The 13,062-nt window shown below is 53.4% G+C and overlaps 1 protein-coding gene across 1 annotated transcript in view; it reads right to left on the bottom strand.

Moving 5' to 3' along the window:
- The window catches only part of DTX1 (deltex E3 ubiquitin ligase 1), a 42,686-nt gene that overhangs the window by 3,483 nt on the left and 26,141 nt on the right, over positions 1 to 13,062 (bottom strand). Inside the window, exons 4-6 of the mRNA XM_024257413.2 lie at positions 2,383 to 2,444; positions 1,910 to 2,071; positions 1,539 to 1,600 (exon numbers count right to left, since the gene is read on the bottom strand). Of these exons, the coding sequence (XP_024113181.2) occupies positions 1,539 to 1,600; positions 1,910 to 2,071; positions 2,383 to 2,444 (286 nt within the window). The remainder of the gene's footprint in view (positions 1 to 1,538; positions 1,601 to 1,909; positions 2,072 to 2,382; positions 2,445 to 13,062) is intronic.

Here is a 13,062-nt window from a genome sequence, read left to right as displayed (position 1 = left end):
TTTTATTTTTTTTAATTAAGAGACAGGCTCTGTTGGCCAGGCTGAAGTGCAGCAGTGCAATCATAGCTCACTGCAGAGTCAAACTCCTGGGCTCAAGAGATCCTCTTGCCTCAGCCTCCTACGTAGCTGGAACTACAGGCATGAGCCACTGCACCCAGCCCCTTCCCATATATTGAATTCTGATATATCACAGAGGAAGATGGCTCCCTCCCCACCCCCCAGGTGAATTAAGGGCTTAACTATCAAAAGCAAAACTTAAAAACATTTAGTGGAAAATATGGGTGAAAATGACACAAAAACTCAATCATCAAAAGATGGATAAATGTGAGTCTATTAAACGTAAGCATTTCTATTCATCAAAAAACCTCATAAAGTGAAGAAAGAAACAAATTAGAAGAGCTCTGTATCACCCAGAACCCAGGAGGAGGGGTGACGGTTCCTGCCCCCTCCATGCCAGGGGCCCTCCCCCGCCCCCATCCCCCCTCATCTCATCAGCCCCCCATCCCCCCCTCACCTCATCAGCCCCCCATCCCCCTCACCTCATCAGCCCCCCATCCCCCCTCACCTCATCAGCCCCCCATCCCCCTTCACCTCATCAGCCCCCCATCCCCCTTCACCTCATCAGCCCCCCATCCCCCCCTCACCTCATCAGCCCCCCATCCCCCTTCACCTCATCAGCCCCCCATCCCCCCTCACCTCATCAGCCCCCATCCCCCCTCACCTCATCAGCCCCCCATCCCCCCCTCACCTCATCAGCCCCCCATCCCCCCTCACCTCATCAGCCCCCCATCCCCCCTCACCTCATCAGCCCCCCATCCCCCCCTCACCTCATCAGCCCCCCATCCCCCTTCACCTCATCAGCCCCCATCCACTCCTCACCTCATCAGCCCCCCATCCCCCTTCACCTCATCAGCCCCCCATCCCCCCCTCACCTCATCAGCCCCCCATCCCCCCTCACCTCATCAGCCCCCCATCCCCCCCTCACCTCATCAGCCCCCCATCCCCCTTCACCTCATCAGCCCCCCATCCCCCCCTCACCTCATCAGCCCCCCATCCCCCTTCACCTCATCAGCCCCCCATCCCCCCCTCACCTCATCAGCCCCCCATCCCCCTTCACCTCATCAGCCCCCCATCCCCCCCTCACCTCATCAGCCCCCCATCCCCCTTCACCTCATCAGCCCCCATCCACTCCTCACCTCATCAGCCCCCCATCCCCCTCACCTCATCAGCCCCCCATCCCCCCCTCACCTCATCAGCCCCCCATCCTCCCCTCACCTCATCAGCCCCCATCCACTCCTCACCTCATCAGCCCCCCCATCCCCCCTCACCTCATCAGCCCCCCATCCCCCCCTCACCTCATCAGCCCCCATCGACCCCTCACCTCATCAGCCCCCCATCCCCCCGTCACCTCATCAGCCCGCATCCACCCCTCACCTCATCAGCCCCCATCCCCCCTCACCTCATCAGCCCCCCATCCCCCCCCACCTCATCAGCCCCCCATCCCCCCTCACCTCATCAGCCCCCCATCCCCCCCTCACCTCATCAGGTGGGTTCTTCACCTTCTGCATGTATCTTCGAACCACATCCTCGGGATTCTTACCTGCAGGGACACAGCGGGGTGGGTTTGAGGGTACCCAGAGTCTGTCCCTGAAGGCTTGGCTCAGAACTGGGTCAGGGGTCAGAGGGCAGGGGTCAGGGTGGCAAGGGTTGGCCAGGGTCAGAGGTCAGGGGTTGCTGGAGGTTAGCTGTAACAGGAGCTGGTGAAAGATGGGGCCAGGGCAAGGGGAGCTGAGATCAGGCAATGGAGGTGAGGTCGTAAATGCTAAGAATTAAGTTGGAGACTAGGGGTCACAGAGTTGTGGTCAAGGCTTAGTGGGGTTCATCTCGTGTAAGGGCGCGGAGGGCGTACTCTTTTTAAGGTGCTTCTTCTTGGTCTTGCGGCACACCCCGGGCACGCCGGGCACGGGCTTCACGTCACTCTTGCTCACGGGCGGCGGGTGCAGGATGGGCTTGGGGGCCCGCGTCAGGCACACGGGCAGCCCGGCCGCGCACAGCAGTATCCCGGTCATCCCTGGGGGTTAGGGGGCGCAGTCACAGGGCGGGGCGCCACCCCCGCCCAGACCCCCGACCACTGGCCCTGGGAATCCCGGGGCCCTCGGATGGGTGGGAGGGTTGCGCTCTTGGGCCCCACCCACTCAGCCCCTTGAAGGCCCCTGAAGGGCCTTCTGCGGGCCACGCCCACCCCGTGTCCTGGGCCCAGAGGAAGGGGGCGTTTCCTCCGGGCCACGCCCACAAGCCCATTTCGGGGGCGGGGTCACCGGGTGACAGGCGGGGCTGCCTCCTAGTCGGCCCCGCCCTTTCCCGCCCTGGGCCAGACCTCACCTGCCAGGGCCGGATGGACCGGCCCAGTACCATTCAAGTTCTTCACCGGGAGCGCGGGGACCCTGCGGGGAGAAGAGAAGAGGCCGCAGCTGGACTCCAGCCCCCAACACCACGTCAGTGGACCTGGCTTGCCTTCTGTCTCTGGCTCCTGGGCCACACACCCTGGCCTCTTTGTACCTCTCTCTGCCAACTGCAGTTACCTCCAGGAAACTCTCTTTCTATTCTGACATCCTAGTATGGGGCGGGGGTGGCCAGGACCTCGGCCCAGGTTCCAATGGGATGCACCCTTAGACTTTAGTGCAGACCCCTCCTTACCCTACAGCCGGCTCCTCCCTCGAGAGGGCGCTTTGGCTCTGAGGACTCCTTTCGTTGGCCGCTGTGCCTGAAACCCAACTACTAGTGGTGTAGCTATTTTAGCGTCTCTCAAAGCTTGTTAGATGTAGCATTATTAATTTCCATAAAACGTTCCAGGAAAGAAGGATTCAGGAATCAAGTAAGTTAGGAACACGTCGCTGTCTCCCTCTCTGAAATTCACAACATATCTGAGCATATTAAAGGCTCTGACAAGCCCTGCATAAGAACATATCATTAACAATGATAAGTCCAGGTTTTCAAAAGCATTTGGTGATGAATTTTTTTCTCTTCTGGAATATTTACTGATGTCAGTTTCTGTGACAAGGTCCTATCCTCTCTTCAAATGAAGAGCCCCTAGGAAAAGGCATCCTGACTCTCCTCTTCTCCTGGCCCTCAAAAGAGCTTTGGCTTTTGGAGTCAGCCAGAGCTGCTTTCATATCTCAGTTCAACCACTAATGAGCTGGGTGACACACAGCACATCATCTCATCTCTTGTAAGGGGTGGTCCGTAAAATGGGGATAATATGGTACTTTTTTTTTTTTTTTTTTTTTTTTGTCTGCTGTGAGGATTCCGTGAAATTATATGTGTCAAGGGCTAAGCACAGTTCCTGGTACCTAACAGATACTAAAAGCACAGCCATCGGTATCATCACTGTCAGCTGTGCAATCCTGGCCGAGTAATTTCACCTCTCTGCTTCTCAGGCACTAAGTCCCGGTGTAACTTCTCTCCATCTTAGAGAGGAAACCACAAAACTGCTGCAGTGACAACCTTGAACAAGTCACTTAACTTCTTGATCCTCAGTTACCTTATCTGTAAAACAGGCATATTAACACCTCACTTATAGTCGTTGGGAGGACTGAAGGGGAGCTTGCGGTGATGTGTACAGTGTGTCTGCCTGAGTCCTCCTGACTTCAGCACCTGCTTATGCAGGGGAACTGGTGTCTTGCTGTTGATGGGCATGGAACCCAGGCTGGATACGTTCTGATGAAGAGGGGTGTTCTGAAATCCAGGGGGCAGCCTGAAGGCCTTGGGGGATGTGCCAGGAGAGCGGGCAGGAAGGGCTGGGAGCAGTGACAGCTGGAGAAGGAGCCGCAGCAGCCCCCTTGGCTCTGGCCGTGCCTGTTCAGGTCACAGCCTGTCTAATGCTGTCTGGTCACCTGTCCTTGGCGGGCACAGTTGGCACCAGAAAGCATCTTCAAGCAAACGGTGCCCTTGGCAGGCTTGGGTACTGCTGCAGTGGGTGCAGACACACAGACATACACACTCAGGGCACACACCATCCACACAGATTCACAGATCCAAATATACACACATGCATGGAGAAGACCACACAGACTTATCATACTCCCCGGGACACATTACACAAACATGTTTAAGTACACAGACACACAAACACACACAACCCAGGGAGTACATCACAGATACATGCACACACAGACACACACATACCAGGGAGCCTCCCTCCCCATCCGTCTACTTGGAGAACACACCGCACACATTAGGGAATGCACACCCTGCACATATACATGGATACACACAGGCACACTTCAGGGCACACCCCCCACAAACATACATGGATTAAGATACACACACACTCACATATTCCAGGGAACGCCTCCCCACACCTACATACAGAGACTTGTGCACACACGGGGACACACACATACACACAGAAGCACACACAGCTCTCCCCTGGGAGGATACTCCATTGGACAAGAGACGGTGGCTCATGTAGACCAGTACCACACCTGCCACTGCTGCCCCTCTCCCTAGCTGCACAGAGCTGGGTAAAGTGGGCAGCAAACCCAGAGGAGCATGTGCTCAGCCCTCACAAGCACCCGGCGTGCTGCAGCCTGCAGAACGGCCTGCCATCCACACACGGACACGCGATTCCGCACTGCCTGTGGGGAAGTACTCATGCGTACTGATTCACATCATGCATGGGGGCACGGGAGGACACGCTGACTCACTGCATGCGAGGACACATGCGCACATGCTCTGACCCACACCTCCCGACACTGACACACAGACACTCAGCCTGGGAGGCCCACACCTGCACACATGCAGATGCACAATCACACATGCACACAGGTACAGCGCACACGCACCCACTTGGTGGCTGCTCAGCTATACAGGCTAGTATCACGTGGCCAGGACTCCCATCCCAGACCCCTCTGAGGGCTGTGGAGAGGTCTGGAGCAGACATCTGGATTGAGCCCCTTGAGGAGGCACTGGTGTGACTGAAGTCAATGAACACAGCTCCCGAGGGAGGCAGGATGGGATGGCAGGTACCCTGGGTCCCCCAGGACCCGGTCAGTGGAGGTGGGAAGAAAGCACTGTGCCTCAGTTTCCCCATCTGTAATGGGGATAGAGTCCTGTGAAGGTTAAATGTTAAAACATGTAAAGCTCGTCATTTGGCGCAGGGATGAGAGTGGAGGTGTCTTGATTTTCTTGTCGGGCACCCTGCGGGGGAACCCCAGGAAGAGGGGCACTGAGTATTCATTTGACCCTTCTCAGGGTCTGTCATAATCCCCCAGGGCCTTCCTGAGGGGGGCAGCTGTCACCACTCTAACTTCCTCCCTCTCTATACTTTTGTAGGAATGCATAGAGGCATTTCCCTCAAGCTTCTCCTCTTTCCTGCCCATTCTTCAAGCACCTCTAGTGCAGACACCCTGGTTAAGTCTAGGTCTCCCTCACCCCCCTTTCTTCCTTTCTGTCTCACAAGAAGAAAGTATCTCTTTTTTTCTCCAGGACTACCTATAAAATGGGTGGAAAGAAAAATATTTAGCATGCATACCACCACTGGTTGGTCTCCTACCTGTGGCAGACATCACTAATCCATCACAGCACTCTCTCAAGCTTAGCAGAGTCCTCAGTACAGCTCTCCAGGCAGCCTCTATCAATCAGTATAGCCAGTTTGCTACCCCAGGTCTATATAATGCCCAAAGTCTAGCCCAGTGGGTAACCCTGCTCTTGCTGAGTGTTTGGTCTAGGAGTTAGAGGGTACTCCAGGAAAGGAAGGATTTAGATCTCAGCTGCCCTAAAATTTCTGGAGCCCCTTAAACACCACATAGCCCTAGATTACAAAAGTCAGTCTTTTTTTTTTTTTTTTTTTTGAGACGGAGTCTTGCTCTGTCATCCAGGCTGGAGTGCGGTGGCCCAATCATGGCTCATTGCAACCTCCGCCTCCCAGGTTCACGCCATTTTCCTGCCTCAGCCTCCCGAGTAGCTGGGACTACAGGCGTCCACCACCACGCCCAGCTATTTTTTTTGTATTTTTAGTAGAGACGGAGTTTCACTGTGTTAGCCAGGATGGTCTCGATCTCCTGACCTCGTGATCCGCCAGCGTCGGCCTCCCAAAGTGCTGGGATTACAGGCGTGAGCCACCGCGCCCGGCTCAGAAGTCAGTCTTGCTCCTGGGAAGAGCACTGTGAGTGGGGTGTCACGGTGGGACTGTTATTTATTTACCCATCAGTGAGCTTGGGGGACAGTCCCGAGGTAGTCTCCAGCTTCTCTCTATCTGCAGGCCTCCTGCGAGAACCCAGGGTAGCAGAGTTCCCACGAACCCTGAGCGTGGGAGCCGCCCGGCCCCCTTTTGATGTGGGACACGCTGTTTCCTCCGAGTCAGTGAGAACATCCTCCTGCCTGGACAAGCGACCGCTGCCTGTGGGCCTCCCGGAAGGGGAGCCAGCCTTCACCCCTAGCTCTGCCTTCTTGCGGGCCCAGCCTGGCACAGGACCTGAGGAGTCCCTCAGGCCCTCCCCGAAATCTACTCTGACCAGAAGGCAGGCGTGGGCCCCACTGCCATGCAAGCCTCTCTGCCTTTCCCAGCCCCAAATCAGATCCCATCTGTCCTCTGCTCTCACTCCTCCTGCAGCTCCCACTTTGCTCACGGTTAACACCTGGCCTCCTGATCTGGCCCCCATCTACCCTCTGAACCTCATTTCCTGTGTGTTCACCCCTCTCCCACTCCACTCCAGCCACCCTGGTCTCTCTGCTCTTTCTCAAGCATGCCAGGCACACTCCCACCCCAGGGCCTTTGCACTTGCTGACCCTTTCCCAAGGTGCTCTTCCCAGATATCCTCATGGCACACTCCCTCACTTAGCACAGGTCTCTGCTCAAATGTCAGCTTATCTGAGACACCTTCCCGACCACTTTATTTAGTTATTTATTTATAGACAAGATCTTGCTCTGTTGTCCTGGCTAGAGTGCAGTGGCTTAACCATTGCTTACTGCAGTCTTGAACTCCTGGGCTCAAGCGATCTTCCTACCTCAGCCTCTTGAGTAGCTGGGACTACTGGCACACACCACCACATCCAGCTTAAACAACAACAACAACAACAACAAAACTTTTGAGGAGACAGGGCCTCGCTGTGTTGCCCAGGCTGGTATGGACTTGAACTCCTGGGCTCAAGTAGTCCTCCCTCCTCAACCTCCCAAAGTGCTGGGTTTACAGGCATAAGCCACTGTGCCTGGCCCCAACCACTTTATTTTTAAAAAGCCCATCTTTGTCCTTACCTTACTGAATTTTTTTTTTTCATAGCACTAATCACGACCTGACATTATAAAGTCTTTTTTTTTAAATTATACTTTAAGTTCTAGGGTACATGTGCACAACATGCAGTTTTGTTAAATATGTATACATGTGCCATGTTGGTGTGCTGCACCCATTAACTCGTCATTTTCATTAGATACATCTCCTAATGCTATCCCTCTTTAAGCGTGACCAGGCCCTGTGTGATCTGGTCCACCCCTGCCTCTTCTGCCAGACAAAGTTAGAGCAGGAATGTCATATATATGAGTGCATACCACTACTGTCCTCCTAGCACCCACAGCAGGCATTACTAATCAATTTTGGCATGCCTTACTGCTAAGCCAAGATGCAACTTCAGAATCCTCCTCAACACAGTGCTCCAGGAAGTCACTGCCCTGGAGCAGAGATGGCACATGAGATGAACTCTATTTGTCATTTATTTTGCAGATGATGGGACTGAAGCCCAGAGAAGGGAAATGACTTCACTAAGGTCACCCAGCTGGTTGGTGGTGCAGCTGGCACTGGGTCCTGGAGTTCCCGAGTCAGGGGCCAGGGCTGACCCTGCCAGGTTGGTCTGTGGAGCCATCTGGAGTTGAGCCAGCCTTGAGAGCTCTCTGTGTTCTACAGGTGGGCTGAAATCTTTGACCTGGATACTGGAGCTGGCTCAGGCCTGGGCAGGGTAGATCAGGGCTGTCTAACTGGATCCTTTGGCCTGCTTTGGCTACCTCTCTCTGTCCCCTAGAGGGGTCCAGGATCCCGAAACACTGACAACTGACCCTCCCTTTAGGGCAGCCAAGTCCCCTCCCTCCTCCAAAGTCTGGTCACCTTATCTCTCCCCTCCCACCCCCAGCAGGCCTAGACTTGTTACTTTCTCTGATGCTAGTTTCCAGGACCCCATTGGCCTTGGCCCCCTTCAGGATACCTCACACTTACCCAGCAGCCCCCAAAGAGCCCCAGGAGGCTCAGGACTCAGTCATTTGGGGCCAAGTGGGTGACGAGGGGGCAGAAGTGAGGATGTCACTTTATGGGGAGAAGGAAGTTGAACAGTGCTTTAGGGAACCCCACACTCTCCCTTTCTCCTTTCTAGGGGTGTGAGCCTGTCACCTTTCCCCACTTTCAGGGCTGTCTCTGCCTTGTAGCTGCCTTCTCCTCCTCCTCCCCCCACAGTCCTGGGGAACACAGCTTGGGGCCAAGTCCCCGCCGCCACCCCCACTGCAGAGACTTGAAGGACATCACTGCAAGCCCGGGAGACCAGGTGCCCATGGACTCCTCCTCAGCTGCTGTCTGGGGTCCTCACTTCCCCTTTCCTTACCCCAGCACCTCTGTCTGCCTAGACAAACCTCTGAGCTTCTCTGGGCTTCAGTGTCCCCTCTGTGAAATGGGACCCCTTACTTCTGTCTTCTAGACCCCTTACTTCCATGTTCAAGAGATTAAAGGATGTAAAAGTCCCCTCGGGAGACATTTTGAGGGGTGAGTGGTATCGGAGGCTCAGATTTATCTAGAGGTATGGGGGCTGCGGGGGTCACTCTTTTCAACCCTCCTGGTCCTCCAGCCCGCCCAGCTCTCTGCGGGGGAAGGAATGGGAGGAGATGGTTGGGGGCAGGGAGGACCGGTCAGGTAGGGGAGGGGAGGGCAGGACCGGCTGTTCCCACGGCCCGGGGCAGCCACGTGCAGACAGGAGTGTGTGTGGTTTGCTCTCCCAGGGAGCAGGGCAGGAAGTGCTTCAGGTCGGGGGGCAGGGTTGGGGGAGTGTTTGGTTTGACCTTGCAGCAGCGGTGAGGCGGGGTGACAGTCACTGCACACCAGTGGCTAGCGGGGCAGGAAAGTGGGGGAGGGTGGGCAGCCAGGGGCCTGGTGGGGTCCTTGACTTCACAGTGTACCTGTCAGTACTTTAACATTTTCAAACCCCTGAAATGTAATACTTATGGAAGATCTGGAGAAAAAAAAATGTGGATTCTTTTAAATAAAAGCATAAAATCACTGCAAGAAATTTAAAGAAAAAGGAAAAAAAAAAAGGAAGGAAAACCCTAAAACACACCCACCACAACAAAGTCCCTTTGCCCTTGGCCTCCTGCTTCAGCCCCGCTGCGGTCTATGCTCAACATTCAGAGTGAACCTGTTAAAACAGTCACACCCATCTCTCCCAACGCACAGCCCTGCTGGTTCCCTTCTCATGCAGAGCAAAAGCCAAAGTCCTCACTGCAACCTTCCAGGCCCTGTGTGACCTGGCACCTTTTCCTCTCTTACTTCTTTCCCACCGATTGCCCTGAGCCTCTTCAACCACACTGGCCTTCTTGGGCACCCCAGACCCACTCTGCCTCAGGGCCTTTGCACATGCTGTTCTGCTGTCTGGAATGTTGGAATGCTCTTCCCCCAGTTCTTTTTCTTTTTTTTCTTTTTTTTTTTTTTTTTTTGATACAAGGTTTTGCTCTGCCACCCAGCTTCCTGGGACAGAAGGAAGCTACAGTGCAGTGGCGCGATCTTGGCTTGCTGCAACCTGGGCTCAAGGGATCCTCCCACCTCAGCCTCCTGTGTAGCTGGGACTACAGGTACACCACACCCAGCTAATTTTAAAAAATTTTGTAAAGATGGAGTCTCACTATGTTGTCCAGGCTAGTCTCAAATTCCTGGGCTCAAGTGATCCTCCCACCTTAGCCTCCCAAAGTGCTGGGATTACAGGTGTGAGCCACTGTGCCTGGACCATGCCTTGCTTTTTAACCTCCTTCCACCTTTGCTCAAGAAGGTATTACCTTCTCCGTGAGGCCTTTCCTTCTCATCACTCCCTACATCCTTTCTCTCCTATATTTTTCCTCTGTAGCAGTTACTACTTTCTACCATATTCTACAATTAATTTATTCTGTTTTGTGTTTGTCTCCCACTAGAATGTGAGCTCCAAGAGAGCAAGGATTGTCTGTTTAGTTCACTGCTGTGTCCCCAGGGCCCCAAACAGTGCCTGGCACACAGAAATTATTCAATAAATATGAATTAATTAATTAAAAAACAGATAAACATATGCTATAAAGAAAGGAAAAAGAAACAGCAAACTACAGAAAAGATGGGAGACAAAGAGTTAATGCCCTTAATGCAGGAAGAACGCTTGCAAATTAATAAGGAAGCAATAAACAGCTCCAGAGAAGGATAAGCCAAAGAAATACACAAGTAATTGGCAAAAGAAGGAACCACTCATGGCCAGTAAACAGGAGAAATTCTCAGGTTCAACTAAGAACCAAAGGTATGGAAACTTAAATGACATCTCTTTAGGAATTATCAGCTTGGCAATGTACAAATCTGATAGAGATGGGAGGGACAAAGGTGGATTTAAAATGGGTGCAGGCCTGGCTGGGCACTGTGGCTCACGCCTGTAATCCCAGCACTTTGGGAGGCTAAAGTGAGTGGATTGCTTGAGGTCAGGAGTTGGAGACCAACCTGGCAAACATGGTGAAACCCCATCTCTACAAAAAATATAAAAAATTAGCTGGGTTGGTGGCGTGCGCCTGTAGTCCCAGATACTCAGGAGGCTGAGGTAGAAGTATTGCTTGAGCCTGGGAGGCGGAGGTTGCAGTGAGTGGAGATCTCGCCACTGCACTCCAGCCTGGACAACAGAGTGAGACTCCATCTAAAAAAAAAGGGTACAGGCCTGAGAAATCCAAGTGCTTTGACATCTGGCTTCATGATGGACTATGTGGGCCTGTGTTGCCAGTCCCATTTCACAGATGCAAAAACTGAAGACCAGAGAGGGAGATGAGCTCAGGCAGGATCACACAGGAATCAGGGCGGGTCTTCTGGGACCATGATCCAAAACAGCACAGGCTGGCTGGAGATGGGGCGTCCCCAATATGCTGGTCAACTTGGGTTTTTGAATCTGAGTCCTAATTGTGTTACCTTGTGCGAATGTCTTAGTCTTCTGGAGCCTCAGTTTCCTCATATGAAAAATGGGGATTATAGAACCTGCCACATTGAGTATCTGTGAGAATTAAGAGAGACATGCCTGTAAATGGCCAGGCACAGTGGTTCATGCCAGTAATCCCAGTGCTTTGGGAGGCCAAGGCGAGAGGATCACTTGAGCCCAGGAATTTGAGACCAGCCTGGGCAACATAGTGAGACGCCCATCTCTACAAAAATAAAAAATTAGCCAGGCATGGTGGTGCACGCCTTTAGTCTCAGCTACTTAGGAGGCTGAGGCAGGAGGATTGCTTGAGCCCAGGAGGTCGAGGTTGCAGTGAGCTATAATTGTGCCACTGTACTCCAGCCTGGGTGACGGAGTGAGACCCTGTCTCACACACACAAAACAAGCCATGAAATTGAGAGCCTGGGACATAGGGAGCGCTCGATAAATGGAAACAGGCCCGCAGCTATCACTGTCCTCCCACCCACCACGTGGGGTGGAAACTCTGAGTGTGGTTCCTCTGCTCCACAGCTGTGTTCCAACACACTGGACACTGACCCCTCATGGGACAGGGTGGATCTTCCCCACCCCCGCAGGTCCCCCAGGCCCAGGCTGCCAGCTGGCTCCCTGCCCTGTCTGTTACAGGGGCAAGTGGAAAAAACCCTGGCCAGGTGGATACTCTGCCCCCACTGGCTGGGTGACCCTAGATGAGCCAATCCCCCTCTCTGGGCCTCCTTCGCTGTTACCCATCCATGGCTGAGATGAGGATGGAGGTGAGAATGACATTGAAGATCTCTGCAGAGTTCACACCTCCCTTGCAAGCCGATCCTTGCTGAGTCTGCCCGTGTGAGAGGTGGTGGTTTTAGCTCTGTCTGACAGATGGGGAGACAGGCTAGAGAGGCCAAGCCTCAAGTGGGTCCGAGGTCACCCAACCTGTAAAGGGCTCTGGATCTGTTTGGGTCCAGGAGGGGAGAGAAGGAGGGTGAACAGAAGGAAGCCAGGGAAGGGAAGAGAGTGACTAAGAGGAAAAGGCAGAAGACAGAGACAGAGAGAGAGAGAGAGACAGAGCTACAAAGAGATATGGAAAGACTGAAAGAGAGCAAGACACACAGAGATATTGTTTGGTGCAAAAGAAATGGTGGTTTTCGCCATTAAAATTATTGGCAAATTGGCCGGGCACAGTGGCTCATGCCTGTAATCCCAGCATTTTGGGAGGCTGAGGTGGGTGGATCACTTGAGGTCAGGAGTTCGAGACCAGCCTGGCCAACATGCCAAAACTCCGTCTCTACTGAAAATACAAAAAATAGCCGGGCATGGTGGCAGGTGTCTGTAATTTCCACTACTCGGGAGGCTGAGGCAGGAGAATCACTTGAACCTGGGAGGTGGAGTTTGCAGTGAGCCGAGATTGCACCATTGCACTCCAGCCTGGGTAACAGAGCAAGACGGTCCCCAAAAAAAAAGTATTGGTAAATTATAAAAGGAGAGACACACAGATACATTGTTATGGGCTGAACTGTGTCCCACAGAAGTCATGTGTTGAAACCTTAAGCCTCAGGACCTCAGAATGTGACTGTATTTAGAGACAGGGTCTTTAAAGAGGTAATTAAGTTAAAATGAGGTCACTAGGATGGGCCCTAATCCAATAGGACTGATGTCCTTCTAAGAAGAGAAGATTAAGACACAGACAGGTACAGAGGGAAGACCACATGAGGACACAGGTAGAAGATGCAATCTACAAGCCCAGGAGAGAGGCCTCAGAAGGAACCAACCCTGCGACACCGTGATCTCGGACTTCTAGTCTCAAGAATGTGAAAGAGAGAATACATTTCTGTGGTTTAAGCTGTTACTTTGTTACCGCTGCCCCAGCAAACTAATACAGACTTAAAGTCATAGAGACAGGCCAGG

This window comes from Pongo abelii, chromosome 10 (genome assembly GCF_028885655.2).
Source record: "Pongo abelii isolate AG06213 chromosome 10, NHGRI_mPonAbe1-v2.0_pri, whole genome shotgun sequence".
Lineage (NCBI taxonomy): Eukaryota > Metazoa > Chordata > Mammalia > Primates > Hominidae > Pongo > Pongo abelii.
Note: the sequence above shows the minus strand (reverse complement) of the source record. Positions and strands in the feature narration are given on the sequence as shown.